Source organism: Anabrus simplex, chromosome 6, assembly GCF_040414725.1.
Source record: "Anabrus simplex isolate iqAnaSimp1 chromosome 6, ASM4041472v1, whole genome shotgun sequence".
Lineage (NCBI taxonomy): Eukaryota > Metazoa > Arthropoda > Insecta > Orthoptera > Tettigoniidae > Anabrus > Anabrus simplex.
In genome coordinates, this window is record NC_090270.1 from 234,067,543 (window position 1) to 234,083,784 (window position 16,242).

Consider the following 16,242-nt stretch of genomic DNA (forward strand, 5'->3'; position numbering starts at 1 on the left):
ATAAAACATGTTGCAGTAACACACATCATCATAGAATTCACGCCAAACAATAGAACATAAACGCGAACCTAGCGGTGGAAAAGAGAAAAACTATTAACCCGCTTTTAATGCAAGAAATTGGCTTTCTGTCCAGGCCTTCTAGTATCTAGTAGGCTTTGTTCTAGGCAACGATTCTGGCCATGTTTTTGTCAAGTTTTCTCTTTGGTCAGTGTGCTTTCAAAGAGCTTCGTGACTGCTCAGAGAGCTTCGGCTGAAACTAGGCTGAAAAACAAATCAGAACCGAAGGAGAAGAAGACAGGTTACTTAGAATGATAAAATCAGGTGCTGGAAAAGACCGCGAGCGATTTCGTTATTTTCTTCCGTAAACAAGTACCGATGTCAATGAACTTTGTGATTACCCTAGGCAAGTTAACTCTCTACGAGAAATTAATGATAATATTGACCTACGCAAGCGCAGCTTATGGTAAAGGGGTGAAGAATGGATCGAATGAAAACATTGGAGGAAGAACTGCGGGAAGCTTCGTGCATTGGTGATATTGAGGCTGTTCAAGATATTCTAGGCGCTGGTATTAATGTGAATGCTAAACACGAAATCAATGGCTGGTGAGTAATGTTTTTCTTTGAAGCTGTTGTCATGAAATTGCACTCTCTTTAGTGACTGATATGTTGGTCATATAAAGACTAAACTTTTGAAGGCATTGAGATTTGGTGAATGCAATTTAATCACTGTCGTATTCTGTGTATTGGCCGAAGGAACTCTATACAAGAATAACACTAACGACCATCAGGCGTACACTTTACACATTTCTTTACCATTGCTGTTTATACTTAGGTTAGGACCTCTTGATCATCAGATCCAGAATTTAAATTACATATATTTCTTGCACCCAGTGACCACTAAGAACCTCGGATAACAGTAAAGTATATACTGATGATTAATAACTCGTTGCAGCAGAGTTTTCTTTCAAATTTACTCTTGTTTTCAGTACAGAATAATATAATTCACATAGATATACACACGATTTGAACTTGGTTGATTAAACAGTTTCATCAACATTATCAATCAATCAATACTGATCTGCATTTAGGGCAGTCGCCCAGGTGGCAGATTCCCTATCTGTAGTTTTCCCAGCCTTTTCCTAAATTATTTCAAAGAAATTGGAAATACATTGAACATCTCCCTTGGTAAGTTATTCCAATCCCTAACTCCCCTTCCTCTTGAATTCCAACTTTATCTTCATATTGTGAACTTTCCTACTTCTTTAAACGCCACTCAAACTTACTCGTCTACTAATGTCATTCTGCGCCATCCGGGCTGAGTTGAGCCGAGTAGAGCTGAGCTTAGCCGAGTAGTCCAGAGACGAAGCGTTGATCCGAGCCATGCTTCTCTGGACTACTCGGCTAAGCTCGGCTCTACTCGGCTCAACTCAACCTGGATTTGGAGCGCTACGGCGCAAGTGGGGCAGAGGGAGACAGGCGGAGCGAGCGAGACGGGTGTGAGGAAAGAGAAAATAAGCGCTATTGCTCCAAATGGAGGAGTGGGGGGGGTCTGCACTCGGGTCAACCAAGCCAAGTCGTCTTTTGCACCGTGACAGTGCATGCACCACGCGCATGCACCCTGAGAGGCCCTGATTTAGACAAAAGCTCGAAGAGAAAAGATCATCTCAAAATGTATCAAGCTTTGTACCAAACTGATGTTAGAAAAATATTAAAGCATGTGTGTACATGCTGGTTATCCTTTGGGAAATGTTTGGAAAGATTGATTTCAGAGTGGGAGCCACTTCAGAGTTTTTTTTTTAAGGATGAGGTAAAGCGGTCCAATGGCACAGACACATCTCTGAAGTATTTCCAAATTCCCAAGCTAAAGGCACATGAAATACAGAAATGGAATTTGGTCCTTGTGTCAGTAGAGTACAAGACCAAGCTTCTGTTATTTTTGGAAAAAGGAAGGCAGAGAGTAGTTCATCTCCATCTGTGAAGAAAATAAAGGAGTCTAGTTGCACTGCCAGTATTTCACGAGAGGAGAGACTATTTCTTTTTCTGTCTTCAAAATTTAATAAAGCATTTTGCTCATTTCTGCATTTATTATTCCTACATTTGAGAAAACTAATAAAGTTCTGCAGTCGCAAGCGCCTCACATTCATGTCATAAGATCAATGCTGACGGATATGTTGAAGGACATTCTGTGTAGGTTCGTTAAGCCAGTGGTTATAAAAAAAATATCCTACAGTTTTAGAAGTGGTCTATCACACGAGAGAGAATCAGAAAGCTGATGATAATTTAGTAATTGGCTATTCAACATCTCGTTTTGTAGAAAATCTGGCACCTGAGGAGAAGAAAAACTTTTATTTGCATGTCAGGAACTATTTTATTGCAGTCTGTGATTATATTATTCATGAATTTAATTTGAATAGTGATGTTTTTGTTAATGCTCAAGTAGCTCAGATAAATTCTTTGCAGACTTCTTCCTTCAATGCCATAAAGTATTTTGTTTCAAAGTTTCCTGTTTTATTGCCAGTGAAAGATGGTGAAGATGACCAAGAAGCAATGGATGCATTACAGTGCCAGTTTTGTGCTCTCCAAGTGGAGGATTTACCATTGTCTGTTGTGCAAGAAGAAAGAGTAGATTGTTCTTGGTCTGCTATAGGGGATATACGAGGTGCAGGTGGGTGTTTCAAATATGATAGAATCACAAAAGTAATGCTCTCAATATTGACAATTCCACACAGCAATGCTGAGTGTGAAAGATTGTTCAGCCAGGTAAAAAAGACAAGGACACAATTCTGATCATCTCTGAATGACTAAAATCTCAGTAAACTATTGGTGGTCAAATCAAGTCTAAGTGGAAAGTGTTATGAGCAGCAGTATGACAGTGCATTGTTGAAGAGGGCAAAGTTAGCTGCCAGTTCAATGCTAAACAAGTAAACACAGCAGTCTCTATCACCTACATGTGTATATTCCTCACCATTTGGTAAGTTGTAGTCAGTTCTTGACTTATCTGTCTACATGTTACTATTCGTATCTATGTGTCATAAATGAGAATGATTGTTAGGTACATTTTCTTGCAATCGTTTTTGTTTTCTTAGTTTAAGATTTTAAATGTAATGATTAATTCGCATTGTAACTGTAGATATGGATGCCTTTTATCTTGTCCTCTTTTTACCAAGACCGTGGCGCAATATACTTGATGAAATCCAAGAATTAAAAATCTTCCTATTTTTGATTTCTGAAAGTTGGCAGGTATGTTCTTAGAAGAAGAAAACAATTGTTCAGACTGTTGGGGTTTGCAAGCAGTGACAGATTTCTTATTCTGGCACAGCTACTATCTTTTGTGTGTGTGTTCTTCCAGTCGCTACAGCATCATGTGAGTGAGAAAAAAGTCAGATGGACCTTATACAAGACAGATTCAGGTCGTCATTAGAAACAAACATTTTGTGTGATTTAATGATGTGTAATATGAATGTACTTGCAGTTTATGAATTTGATCCTACAAAAGCTGTGGACCAGTGGTTTTTGGTACCAAGACCACAAGGCACATCCATGGTCACAAACGACCATACAAGAATTAGATCATTATTCTGTAAGGTTGTAAGTCTACCTTCAGTATCTCTGAATTTTTTAAAACAAAGCTTACGCTAGCAGTTATAGCTAATAGTCCCACTATATCTCTTTAATTTAATATTTCTGGACGGTTTAAATGTTTCCTAAATCAACGTCAAGTAACGCAAATAGATTATTTATAGGTGTCAGGTTGGTGGGATTCTTGCTGGATTGTTAATTCAGAGAAAATTATGTAACAGTCATAGTATAGAAGAAAATGAAGGAGTTGGTGGAAGACAGGTGGGCTAATTAAAGGGAACAGGGAATGGGTACAGAGAGGTATCAGTGAGGAATCAGTATGAGTCACAGCAGCTAGATCAGCAGAGGGAATTGTTAAAGAGGAGAGGCAGGCAAGAGGAAAGGGAAATGTAGAGTAGAGGCTAGGAAGAGGAAGAGCAAGGTGGATCGGGGGCGGGGGAGAAGGAGGAGGAGGAAGTACATTCTGTAGGCATTGAGTCTTAAACTTCAGACCTGGGATCCAATAACATTTGTTCATAGCATTGACCAAAAGTATAGGACCTTTTTAAGCATTTTTAAAATGCAATTTGAATTACATTTTCCAAAAAAACTTGCAGTAATTAATGAAGAAAAAAAGTCATGGATCACAAAGGGTATACAGATTTGAAGTCAAAAATGTGAATTACTAAGTGGATTAGCACAGCAGAGTTGTGACTGGGTTTTTTGTAAGTATGTTAAAAACTACAAATTAGTCTATCGAAGAGTTCTTAGGGCGGCTAAGGTAATGCACAAGAGTCGTGCAGTAAATCACAAACCATATGGAATGTAATCAAGGGAGAAACCAACAGACACGCAGTTATTAATAAAGTTGCTGCCATAAAAAATTATAAGGGAATACAAATGAATGTTCCCCATCATTTGACTAATTATAAATGATTTCTTTCTATCACTACCATACAAACTTGAAAATGCAAATAAATCAGATGTATTACCAGAACTCCCAACCTTTGTGCAAAACTCTATGCAATTAACTCCAGTAACAGAATTGGAAGTTCTTAAAATCATACAGTCTTTGAAGAATAAAACTTCCACAGGTGTAGATGAAATTCCCACAAAACTCATTAAAAAATGTGCTCCTTATCTGGTACAGCCTTTAACTTACTTCATCAATGAATCATTTTCTAATGGTCAGTTTCCTAATCTCCTAAAAATAGCTAAAGTTATCCCAGTCTTTAAAAGTGGAAACTTACATGATGTACATAATTACAGACCAATATCAATACTTACTGTTATTTCAAAAATACTTGAATGTGCTATGAAAGATCGGCTTACTAAATTTTTAATCAAATATAACGTGTTAAATAATGCACAACACGGATTCAGAGCTGGCAGAAGTACTTTGTCTGCTTTATCACATTTTACACAGTTGGTAGTAAATGATCTTGATAATGATGAAACTGTGATAGGACTGTTTCTTGACCTTTCAAAGGCATTTGATACTGTTGATCATGAAATATTGTTGCACAAATTATATCAGATGGGAGTTAGAGGAATTGTTAACGACTGGTTTAATCGTACCTGGATAAACAATCCCGGTTTGTTGAAATTGCACATTGTAACAGTAAAGGGCATAATGAGAATATCACTCTCAGGTAAAATATATAGATTTAGGTATTCCGCAGGGTAGTAGAAACTGCAGTTCTGTATGCTGATGATACAAACATAATTATTAATAATCTTGACCCTATGTCTATAGAAACTGCAGCAAATACAGTCCTGTCTAGGTTAGAATCATGGTTCAGGAAAAACAAATTAACATTGAACTTAAAAAAGACCCAGTACATGGAATTCAAGGCATCTAACTACCATGACAAAACTGCAAAAAAACCACAACCTTGTATTAAATGCAAATGCAATTGAAAATACGTTGACCACAAAAATTTTAGGTGTCCATATAGATGAAAAATTAAGATGGGATTGTCATACTAAAAAAATAGGGAAGTCTCTGAGTTCTGTTTGTTTTGCCTTAAGGATTTTGTTTAATAGTTGTAGTGAAGAATATGTTAGAATAGCATATTTTGGATATTTCCATTCAGTCATCACTTATGCTATTGGTCTCTGGGGCTGCTACAAATCAAATCTTGATGTTATTTTTCAAATACAGAAACGAGCTATCAGAATTATATTGAGACGTAACAGGTTAGATCATTGCAGACCATTATTCCGAGTACCCTCCTGCCGTTGTTCCCACCTGTTTGTACAAGCAATATTTCTTGCTACTTTCATGTCTGTTACTTCTAACTTATGAATAAGATATCCTGAATCCACCCAGCTTTCGCTCCCGTAAAGCAAAGTTGGTCTGAAAACAGACCGATGTAAAGATAGTTTAGTCTGGGAGCTGACTTCCTTCTTACTGAATACTGCTGATCGCAACTGTGAGCTCACTGCATTAGCTTTATTACACCTTGATTCAATCTCACTATATTACCATCCTGGGAGAACACACAACCTAAATTCTTGAAATTAACAACCTGTTCTAGCTTTGTATCACCAATCTGACATTCAATTCTGTTGAATTTCTTACCTACTGACATCAATTTAGTCTTCGAGAGGCTAATTTTCATACCATACTCATTGCACCTATTTTCAAGTTCCAAGATATTAGACTGCAGGCTTTCGGCACAGTCTGCCATTAAGACCAAGTCGTCAGCATAGGCCGGACTGCTTACTACATTTCCACCTAACTGAATCCCTCCCTGACATTTTATACCTTTCAGCAGATGATCCATGTAAACTACGAACAGCAAAGATGAAAGATTACAGCCTTGTCTAACCACTGTAAGTACCCTGAACTACGAACTCATTCTACCATCAATTCTCACTGAAGCCCAATTGTCAACATAAATGCCTTTGATTGATTTTAATAATCTACCTTTAATTCCATAGTCCCCCAGTATAGTAAACATCTTTTCCCTCGGTACCCTGTCATATGCTTTCTCTAGATCTACGAAACATAAACACAACTGCCTATTCCTCTCGTAGCATTTTTCATTTACCTGGCGCATACTGAAAATCTGATCCTGACAGCCTCTCTGTGGTCTGAAACCACACTGGTTTTCATCCAACTTCCTCTCAATGACTGATCGCACCCTCCCTTCCACGATGCCAGTGAATACTTTGCCTGGTATACTAACCAACGAGATACCTCGATAGTTGTTGCAATCCTTCCTGTTCCCTTGCTTATAGATAGGTGCAATTACTGCTTTTGTCCAATCTGAAGGTACCTTACCAACACTCCACGCTAATTTTACTACTCTATGAAGCCATTTCATCCCTGCCTTCCCACTATACTTCAACATTTCAGGTCTAATTTCATCTATTCCTGCTGCCTTATGAAATGGAATTTATTTACCATCCTTTCCACTTCCTCAGGCATAATTTCACCAACATCATTTTCCTCCTCCCCATGAGGTTGGCTGTTTGCAACGCCACCAGGATGATTTCCTTTTACATTGAGAAGATGTTCAAAATATTCCCTCCATCTCTCCAGTGATTCCCTGGGATCTATTATGAGTTCACCTGAATTACTCAAAAACACTGTTCATTTCCTTTTTCCCTCCCTTCCTAAGATTCTTCATTACTGTCCAGAAAGGTTTCCCTGCTGCTTGACCTAGCCTTCCAGGTTATTACCAAAATCTTCCCATGCCTTCTTTTTGGATTCAACAACTGTTTGTTTCGCTCTGTTTCTTCCATCTACGTACAAATCCCTGTCTGCCTCAGCCCTTGTTTGGAGCCATTTCTGATAAGCCTTCTTTTTACGTTTACAGGCTGCTCTCACTTCATCATTCCACCAAGATGTTCGCCTTTTCCCATCTTTACACACAGTTGTTCCTAGGCATTCCCTTGCTGTTTCTACTACAGCATCCCTGTATGCCACCCATTCACTTTCTATATCCTGAACCTGCTTACTGTCTACTGTTCGAAACTTCTCACTAATCATATCCATGTACTTCTGTCTAATTTCCTCGTCCTGGAGATTTTATACCCGTATTCGTTTGCAGACAGATTTCACTTTCTCTACCCTAGGCCTAGAGATACTTAGTTCACTACAGATCAGATAGTGGTTGTATCATCAAAAAATCCGCAAAAAACTCGTACATTCCTAACAGATTTCCTGAATTCGAAATCTGTTAAGATATAGCCTATTATGGATCTGGTACCCCTAGCCTCGCATGTGTAGCGGTGAATAGCCTTATGCTTGAAGAATGTATTCGTAACAGCTAAACCCATACTAGCACAGAAGTCCAGGAAACGCTTCCCATTCCCATTAGCTTCCATATCTTCCCCACATTTACCAATCACCCTTTCGTGTCCTTCAGTTCTATTCCCAACTCTCGTATTGAAATCGCCCATTAGCACTATTCTATCCATGCAGTTGACCCTGATCACGATGTCACTCAATGCTTCATAAAACTTGTCAACATCCTCATCTGCACCCTCACATGCTGAATACACAGATACAATTCTTGTCCTAATTCCTCTAACTGACAAATCTACCCACATCATTCGGTCATTTACGTGCCTAACAGAAACTATGTTGCGTGCAATGGTATTCCTGATGAAGAGCCCTACCCCAGACTCTGCCCGTCCCTTTCTAACACCCGTCGAGTACACTTTATAATCTCCTAGCTCTTCCTCATTATCTCCTCTGACCCGAATATCACTTACACCTAGCATATCCAGATGCATCCTCTTTGCTGACTCAGCCAGTTCTACCTTCTTTCTTCCATAAGCCCCATTAATATTGATAGCTCCCCATCGAATTCCATTTCGTTCGCCAAGTGTTTCCAAGGAGTCCCTCGCCTGTCAAATGGGAGTGGGACTCCATTACTCCCATAGGTCCAAGGCTTGCTTAAAATATTCTGAGCTCGGTAAATTCATGAGGTTTCACTGTACTAAAAAAACACGTAAGATGTTATGCGGGTCTTCTGTGAACACGACAATACCGTAGTAAACAGTACAGCGCGCGCGGTTTCAATAAATAAGAGTCCAAGAAGATGATGTAGTTTGCCGTTCCATATATGGTACGCTGGGCGGATCCAGGTTAAACTTCTTCAACATTGTGTCCACACCAAAATAGCTGTTTGTGAGGTTACAATGGATAGGGTCAGGAAGAAGAAAATACTTACAGCTGCAGCTTCTATTATTTTAGCGATTACAATTAGAAAAAGCGAAGATGCAAAGTGTGGCAAAGAAAAAATATTGGAAAGGGTTTTGTCAGAAATTTTAAATCGTAATGCAGCAGACTTTCAAAGTTTTCTTGAGAATGCTCCTACATGATTTTCAGTTCTTGTTGACAGTAATGGGCCTGAAATAGCAAGAAATGATACAGATTATCGGAAAGCCAGCTCCATCAATGGCAGTTTTTTATTTTTAATTGTATGTTAACTTTAAGATTCCTAGCAACGAGTGATTCGGGCATTTTGCTTATATATTTGTCTAGAGTATCAAAACAAGCAATTTCAGTTATTGTGTCTGAGGTGTTTGACAGTTTATACAACAATCTCAAGGTAAGAAATAAAGAAAATCTTCATTTTGATGATATACAAGTGATTATGGAAGGTTATGTTATTCCAGCAAGGAGTGAAGCTGGAAATGAAACTACATTAGAATACAGCTAAAATATCATTCATAATTAAAAATGCTGTATATTAAAACTGTGCTTGCATTTTGATAGTCAATTTTTTAAACTTTGAAGACTGATTTCATTGCATTTTTACTCCAAGGACTGATTTCATGGCTTTTTTTAATTTGAAGACTGGTTCCATCACCTTTTTTACTTTAAAGTCGTCTGATTTGATTGATTAATTTTTTACTTTTGAGACTGACCTTTTATATTTCTTTTAGTACTAGCAACTGTTTACCTTGACTAACACTAGTAGAAATGTTCTTCCTTGTAACCGTAATCGAGATTAAATGTTTTTGTGTGTTTTAAAATATGTTATCTATTGGGCCAAGACATATGTCATCTATTGGGAATCTTGACTTGAGCGGTGTCACCTATAGGGACTAATGTTTAACATGAAGATAAATTTGTCAATAGTTGAATGAAGAAAATGGAGAAAAACTAAACCTGTATTCCAGCAGGGGATAGTCCAGGGCTAAGTGCCCTAGTTTCTTGTTCAATAAAATAGCGTTATGTGTAAAACACAGTTCTCATTTTGCCCCCCCCTTTTTTACCGGTGTCATCTATAGGTACCTTACCGCTGCTGAAGATGGTGGAACCCTTGAAAATGTCAAAATCCAGTTTACAATGAAACATTGGGACTTCCATACATTTTTAAAACCATGGCCTACAAGCCTGAAATATACAGTTACAGTATCTAATTTTTTTTGTTGCAGTCTACCAACAACTTCCCACTGGACCGATTTTTATGAAATGTTTTAGACGAAAGGTACTTACATGACCGAGCAAGTTGGCTGTGTGGTTAGGGGGGTTGCAGCTGTGAACTTACATTCAGGAGATAGTGGGTTTGAACCCAACTGTCAGCAGCCCTGAAGATGATTTTCCATGGTTTCTCATTTTCACACCAGGCAAATGCTGGGACTGTACCTTAATTAAGACCACAGCCACTTCCTTTCCACTTCTAGGCCTTTCCAACCCATCGTCACCATAAGACCTATCCACATTGGTACGACGTAAAGACAATTGTAAAAAAAATTTTAAAAAATAGAAGAGATGGAGAGAAATAATGGAAGACCAATTTGAAGAGGAACAACATGGATTTAGAAGAAATAGGGGAACCACATACCTAATTTTTTCACTTGGGCAGTTTGTGTTTTTGGATTTGGAAAATGCATATGACAGTGTGGAGAGAGAGAGAGAGAGAAAAAAATATGGGAATGTTTCGAAAAATATAACATTCCAGAAGCAGTAATTAAAGAAGTTCAGATGCTGTATGATTTTGAAAGTAGTGTTCAAATAGGAGATTGAAGATCTCAGTGGTTTAAAACAAGAAGAGGTGTCCAATAAGGGAGTTATCTTTCCCCATTGCTCTTGATTTCACTCATGGAAACTAGTATAAATCTAAAGTAATAGATAATGAAAATCTCAAAGCATTTGTTTTTGCTGATGATGTTCCCATTTGGGGAGAAACTGAGAGGGATGTTCGGAGGAGATTGGATCTTTGGAACACCAAGTTCAGAGAATATAAGTTAACTGTGAGCAAGAGAGAAACAGTGGTAATGAAAGATATCAGGACAAATACTTCTTGTAACCCCACCCTCGAGGTAGAGAAGATTGAATGTGTGAATACCTTTAAATATTTGGGGAGTTCACTATCAAATTATGGAAGTGTCAATAATGAAGTGTAGAACAGGGTGCAAAAAGGATCCATTTTCTTTCATCAAGTATGGAACATAGTATGGGACAAGGGAGTTCCTCAGAGGGCTAAACAGACCATGTTTAAAACATCTCCTGCCTATCATGATATATAGTCTAGAGCAGGGATGGCGAACCTTCTCCAACTAGTGTGCCATTTTAAGTCTGCATTGTTATCCTCAACTGTCTACTGTGCCAGTTGTTACTTTCGTTTGTAATGGCTACACACACACACACACACACACACACACCCCCGCCTACATCACCGCCAACACCACCACCACCACCACCGAATTACAACCCTAATTCCAAATTATGTTTCTGAATATGTTTTTTTACATTAACCTACATTGTAATAATAATACATTTGATCGCATATTTCGGGGTCGTATTTTGCCAATATCGCAAAAATACTTAGTAACCATGTCATTTATGTTAGGTTCATAACTTGTTATCTTCAATAACACACGAGAAACACTTAGATCTGAACGTTTTTTTACAATTGGCTTCACGTCGCACCGCCACAGATAGGTCTTATGGCGACGACGGGAGAGAAAAGGCCTAGGAGTGGGAAAGAAGCGGCCGTGGGCTTACTTAATGTATATCCCCAGCATTTGCCTGGTGTGAAAATGGGAAAGCAAGGAAAACCATCTTCAGGGCTGGCGGCAGTGGGGTTCGAACCCACTATCTCCCGGATGCAAGTTCAAAGCTGCGCACGGCCAACTCGCCCGGTAGATCTGGACCAAGACGGTTTCTAACTGTTGACTTCACGATGTTTATTGTAGAAAACAGCTGCTCGCAGTCGTATGATGACCCAAACAAAGTAACTAGCGCTATAGTAAGTTTCTTCATGGCCGAAAACCTTTGTGGGAGGCTGTTCCACTGTTCAAGCATTAAGCTCTCCGGCTTGTGGAGAGAGTATTCATCAACAGCACATTCGGTTTTCACCAAGTTGTACGAATTTGTTTTCCCATGTACTGCTTTCTTGAAATTCAGTCATCTCCAATTTCTAAACTGTCAATATCTAACCACTCAAACAATTGACCTTAATATCACGTATTTGAACAACATGAGGTTTTGAAATAAAGTGCGATAGTTTCTCCAAATCTCGAAATTGGGATAATATCTTGGCAACTACTTCTTACAAAATTCAATAAACATTTACACTAACAGTAAGAATAATTACGCGCTGTTGGCCACCACACACTAGACTGATGTGGGTGAGCGAATGGCTCATCCGCCGCATCTGATATTTATTTCACTTGACTTCCGGACCTATTGGTGTTGCAGTGTTACCATAATGCACATCCAAATGGAATTAGAATTTAGATTTTCGGTATTTATTTCTTAAACCTGATACACTATGGCAATACAATAGACGAGATATGTATAGTCTATAGTACAAGACTTACATAAAAACGTTAATATGTGCATGTTGTGTGCCACCGAAATCGTGTTCGCGTGTCACTTAGTGACACGCGTGGCATAGGTTCGCCATCCCTGGTCTAGAGAGTTGCATCATACATAAAAGAGAAGCAAGTCAACTGCAAGCTTGTAAAATGAAGTTCCTTTGATAAGTTTTACAGAAAACTAGGAGAGACAGAATTTGGAATGATCAAATACAAAGGGACCTCAAGATCAGCCGGGCCGTGGAAGAAAGGCTGAGTGTTGCAAGGTTGAAGTGGCTAAGACATGTTAAGCAGATGCAGGCAACTCGAATTCTAAGGCAGTATTTTGAGAAGATCATTCTGGGACAAAAACTGATTGGATGCCTAGAAAAAGGTGGTTAGGCCAGATTAGAGAAGAGAGGAGAAACATGGTATGCTCTAGAGAGAGTAGTATACCAAAACCGTAACAATTGGAAACACATCTTTCTAGAATATCCTACCTGGCTTACTGGAAGGAATTCATAACGATGATGATCTCGGTTTAACAAATGTTAACAAAAGAAGAAATAGTTTCATGTGCCACTTAGGCTACTTTATCATTCTGACTGGTGCACCACCCTGTTTGAAGGGAAAATGGAAGGTTGAATGACCAAAGAAAGAATGCAATTTACAGACAACATTAAAGGCAGGTCCACCTATTGCCACTTGAATCTGTTGGCCAAAGAACGGAAACACTTGGAAGATATGCATGTTACCCGCCAACCTTAGTTTTGAGGAGAATAAGAAGTAGAAGAAGAACTGGGAACATAATGAGAATGACAGGAAGAATGACCAACAAATGGTAAATAATGAATATTGAATTTTCATGACATTATTGTACTCAAAATAAACTTTCAACATTTTAGGGATTTACAGAAGGCAAAAGTGTATAGTCAGCAGTTTGTAAAGATAGTTAGATATAAGGTAATGTTCAGGGAGAAGTGCCTAATACTAGCTAAGTACTGAAATTGATCTTAACAGAGATGTTTACAGAGAGATACAAAAGTTGAAAAATAGAAAAGCATCTAGAATTGATAAGATTTCTGGGGATATATAAAAGGCAATGGGTTGGGATATAATATATCATCTGAAATACTGTACATATTTGATACTGTGTGTATGAGCAAGCTATTCCAAATTAATGTAGTTGTCATAGTAGCCCCAGTATACAAATCAAAGAAAAGTACAATAAGTTCCACCTTTTCAATACATTATATTATGTGACAGTTTTACGTTACAGTTAAACCTTCACATTTTTATACACTCGGGACCGGTTTCGACAGTGTACCTGTCATCATCAGCCAAGAACAATTAATCGAGGACAATAAACCTTATAATACTTCAGGTATGATATAACAGTGAATATAAAATTATACATTATCTATCTACAAAAAGGTGTGAACATGTCCAGGTAAAAAATCACGATTTAAGAAAAATCATAGTTTATAAGTGTACACCCTACAGGACTATGATTTTTCTTAAATCGTGATTTTTTACCTGGACATGTTCACACCTTTTTGTAGATAGATAATGTATAATTTTATATTCACTGTTATATCATACCTGAAGTATTATAAGGTTTATTGTCCTCGATTAATTGTTCTTGGCTGATGATGACAGGTACACTGTCGAAACCGGTCCCGAGTGTATAAAAATGTGAAGGTTTAACTGTAACGTAAAACTGTCACATAATATAATGTATTGAAAAGGTGGAACTTATTGTACTTTTCTTTGATGTGAATTCTGCTTCAATACGGAACCTAAATATGAAGTTCTTAACTTTAAACCAGTATACAAAGGAAAGAACATTATTGTAGCAATGTACGTGTTCAGTGATGCTTGTAGAATTGAAGCAGGAAGGTTAAATTGATCTGAACACCAGATCCTGTTGCGAAAGTTACAGCAATAACCTGAAACAGGTTCACCATAGCAAGATTCTAAATACTAACTACTAAAAAAGCAGTGCATGTCAGGTAATATCCTGACATCTGTTCACCCTAGGTTTGCTACATCAAGTGAATCCTGACAACAAAAGTCATCTTACTAGTAGGAAAGTTGTAAATTAATGCACATACCACATCACCATCAGTGCTATGTAGAGCATTTATGGTAGTTATTTCTTTTTTTTTCAGGACTCCTCTACATTGGGCTGCCAAACGAGGTCATAAGGCCATAGTTAATTTGTTGCTGGTTCATGGAGCAGACCCTACAGTTATCACCAATAAGAACGAAACTCCAGCAGCGCTTTGTACCGTTCCTGAGATCTGTCAGTTGCTAGAGCCAGGTGTCAGCACTGTACCTTCACAGCCAACATCTCTACCTATTACTCCACATTACCTGAAACATCCACCTCTCGACGGCATGTCGTCCAGAAAAAGTTCTGCTCTAGACCATCCCATGACAACTACAACTCTGCCAGTAAACAAAACCAATCAACAGTGTAATGGGACTTCTTCAAATGAAGGTAACGTAAGTTATACTAACTCAGGACACTCTCGTGAATTTGAAAATGCAATTGTTCTCACCAGTCTGAATCAGCAATCATTGTCTCTTTTTCCATGTCTGTTAATTTTAACTTATGAATGAGATGTCCTGAGTCAGCTCAGCTTGCACTCCCTAACAGCAAAGTTGGTCTGCAAATAGACTAGTGTAAAGATAGGGGAAGCTGATTTCTTTCTTAATGAATACCGTTGCAAAGTTAAGATTCCAGTAAAGTTCCAAGTTTTCAATACAAATATAAGTTGTACAAGATGTTGTCTACAACATTTATTTATTTATGGGACCGGTTTCAATATATATAAATGTTGTCATCAGCCTAAATCACTAAAAGCACGATAGGTTTAACATGTATTTGCTCTGTGCACATTATTTTAATTCAATACGTGAAACTTCTCAAGACTTTCACACAATCAAAGAGTTACAAAATACATACATCACAAGATTTGATTGTACAGCATAGGACTATTATGTGTTTCAAAACACGCCAAATTCATATTTTTAATGAAACTGTTAATTTTATGTCGGCCCCGTGGCGTAGGGGTAACGTGCTTGCCTCTTACCCGGAGGCCCCGTGTTCAGTTCCTGGCCAGGTCAGGGATTTTCACCTGGACCTGAGGGCTGGTTTGAGGTCCACTCAGCCTACGTGATTAGAATTGAGGAGCTATCTGACGGTGATATAGTGGCCCCGATCTAGAAAGCCAAGAATAACGGCCGGGAGGATTCGTCATGCTGACCACACGACACCTCGTAATCTGCAAGCCTTCGGGCTGAGCAGCTGTCGCTTGGTAGTCCAAGGTCCTTCAAGGGCTGTAGTACCATGGGGTTTGGTTTGGTTAATTTTATTTGTAAAAATGAAGTATGATGTTATGTATCTTTATTATGTACTTGCCCTTTTAGTGATTTAGGCTGATGACATTTATATATGTCGAAACCGGTCCCATAAATAGACAAGATCTTGTACAACTTAACCTTCGTATTGAAAAGGTGGAACTTTACTGGAATCCTAACTTTGTGATCTCAGTTCAATACGGAACTAAAATGATGTTTATGTCTTTGAATACCGTTGATCACAACTGCCAGCTCTCCATTAGCTTTGCTGCACCTTGATTCACTTTCATTTACTATGCTACCATCCTGGGTGAATACATGTCCTACAATCATGAAATAGGCTGCCTGTTCTAGTTTCTGTATTCCCAACCTGGCATTCAATCCTCTTAGTTTTCTTCCCTACTGTCATCACTTTAGTCTTGGAAATGCTAATTTCTGTATCATACTCACTGCACCTCTTTTCAAAGCTCCAAGATATTAGATTGCAGGTTTTTGGCACAGTCTGCCATTAAGACAGTCATCGACATAGACCAAACTGCTTCCTACATT

At 38.4% G+C, this 16,242-nt stretch overlaps 1 protein-coding gene across 1 annotated transcript in view; it reads left to right on the forward strand.

The window, feature by feature from the left end:
- Positions 1-202: 202 nt before the first annotated feature.
- The window catches only part of LOC136876375 (ankyrin repeat domain-containing protein 40), a 37,414-nt gene continuing 21,374 nt past the window's right edge, over positions 203-16,242 (forward strand). The window contains exons 1-2 of the mRNA XM_067150267.2: positions 203-603; positions 14,499-14,830. Coding sequence (XP_067006368.1) covers positions 479-603; positions 14,499-14,830 — 457 coding nt within the window. The 5' untranslated portion in view covers positions 203-478. The remainder of the gene's footprint in view (positions 604-14,498; positions 14,831-16,242) is intronic.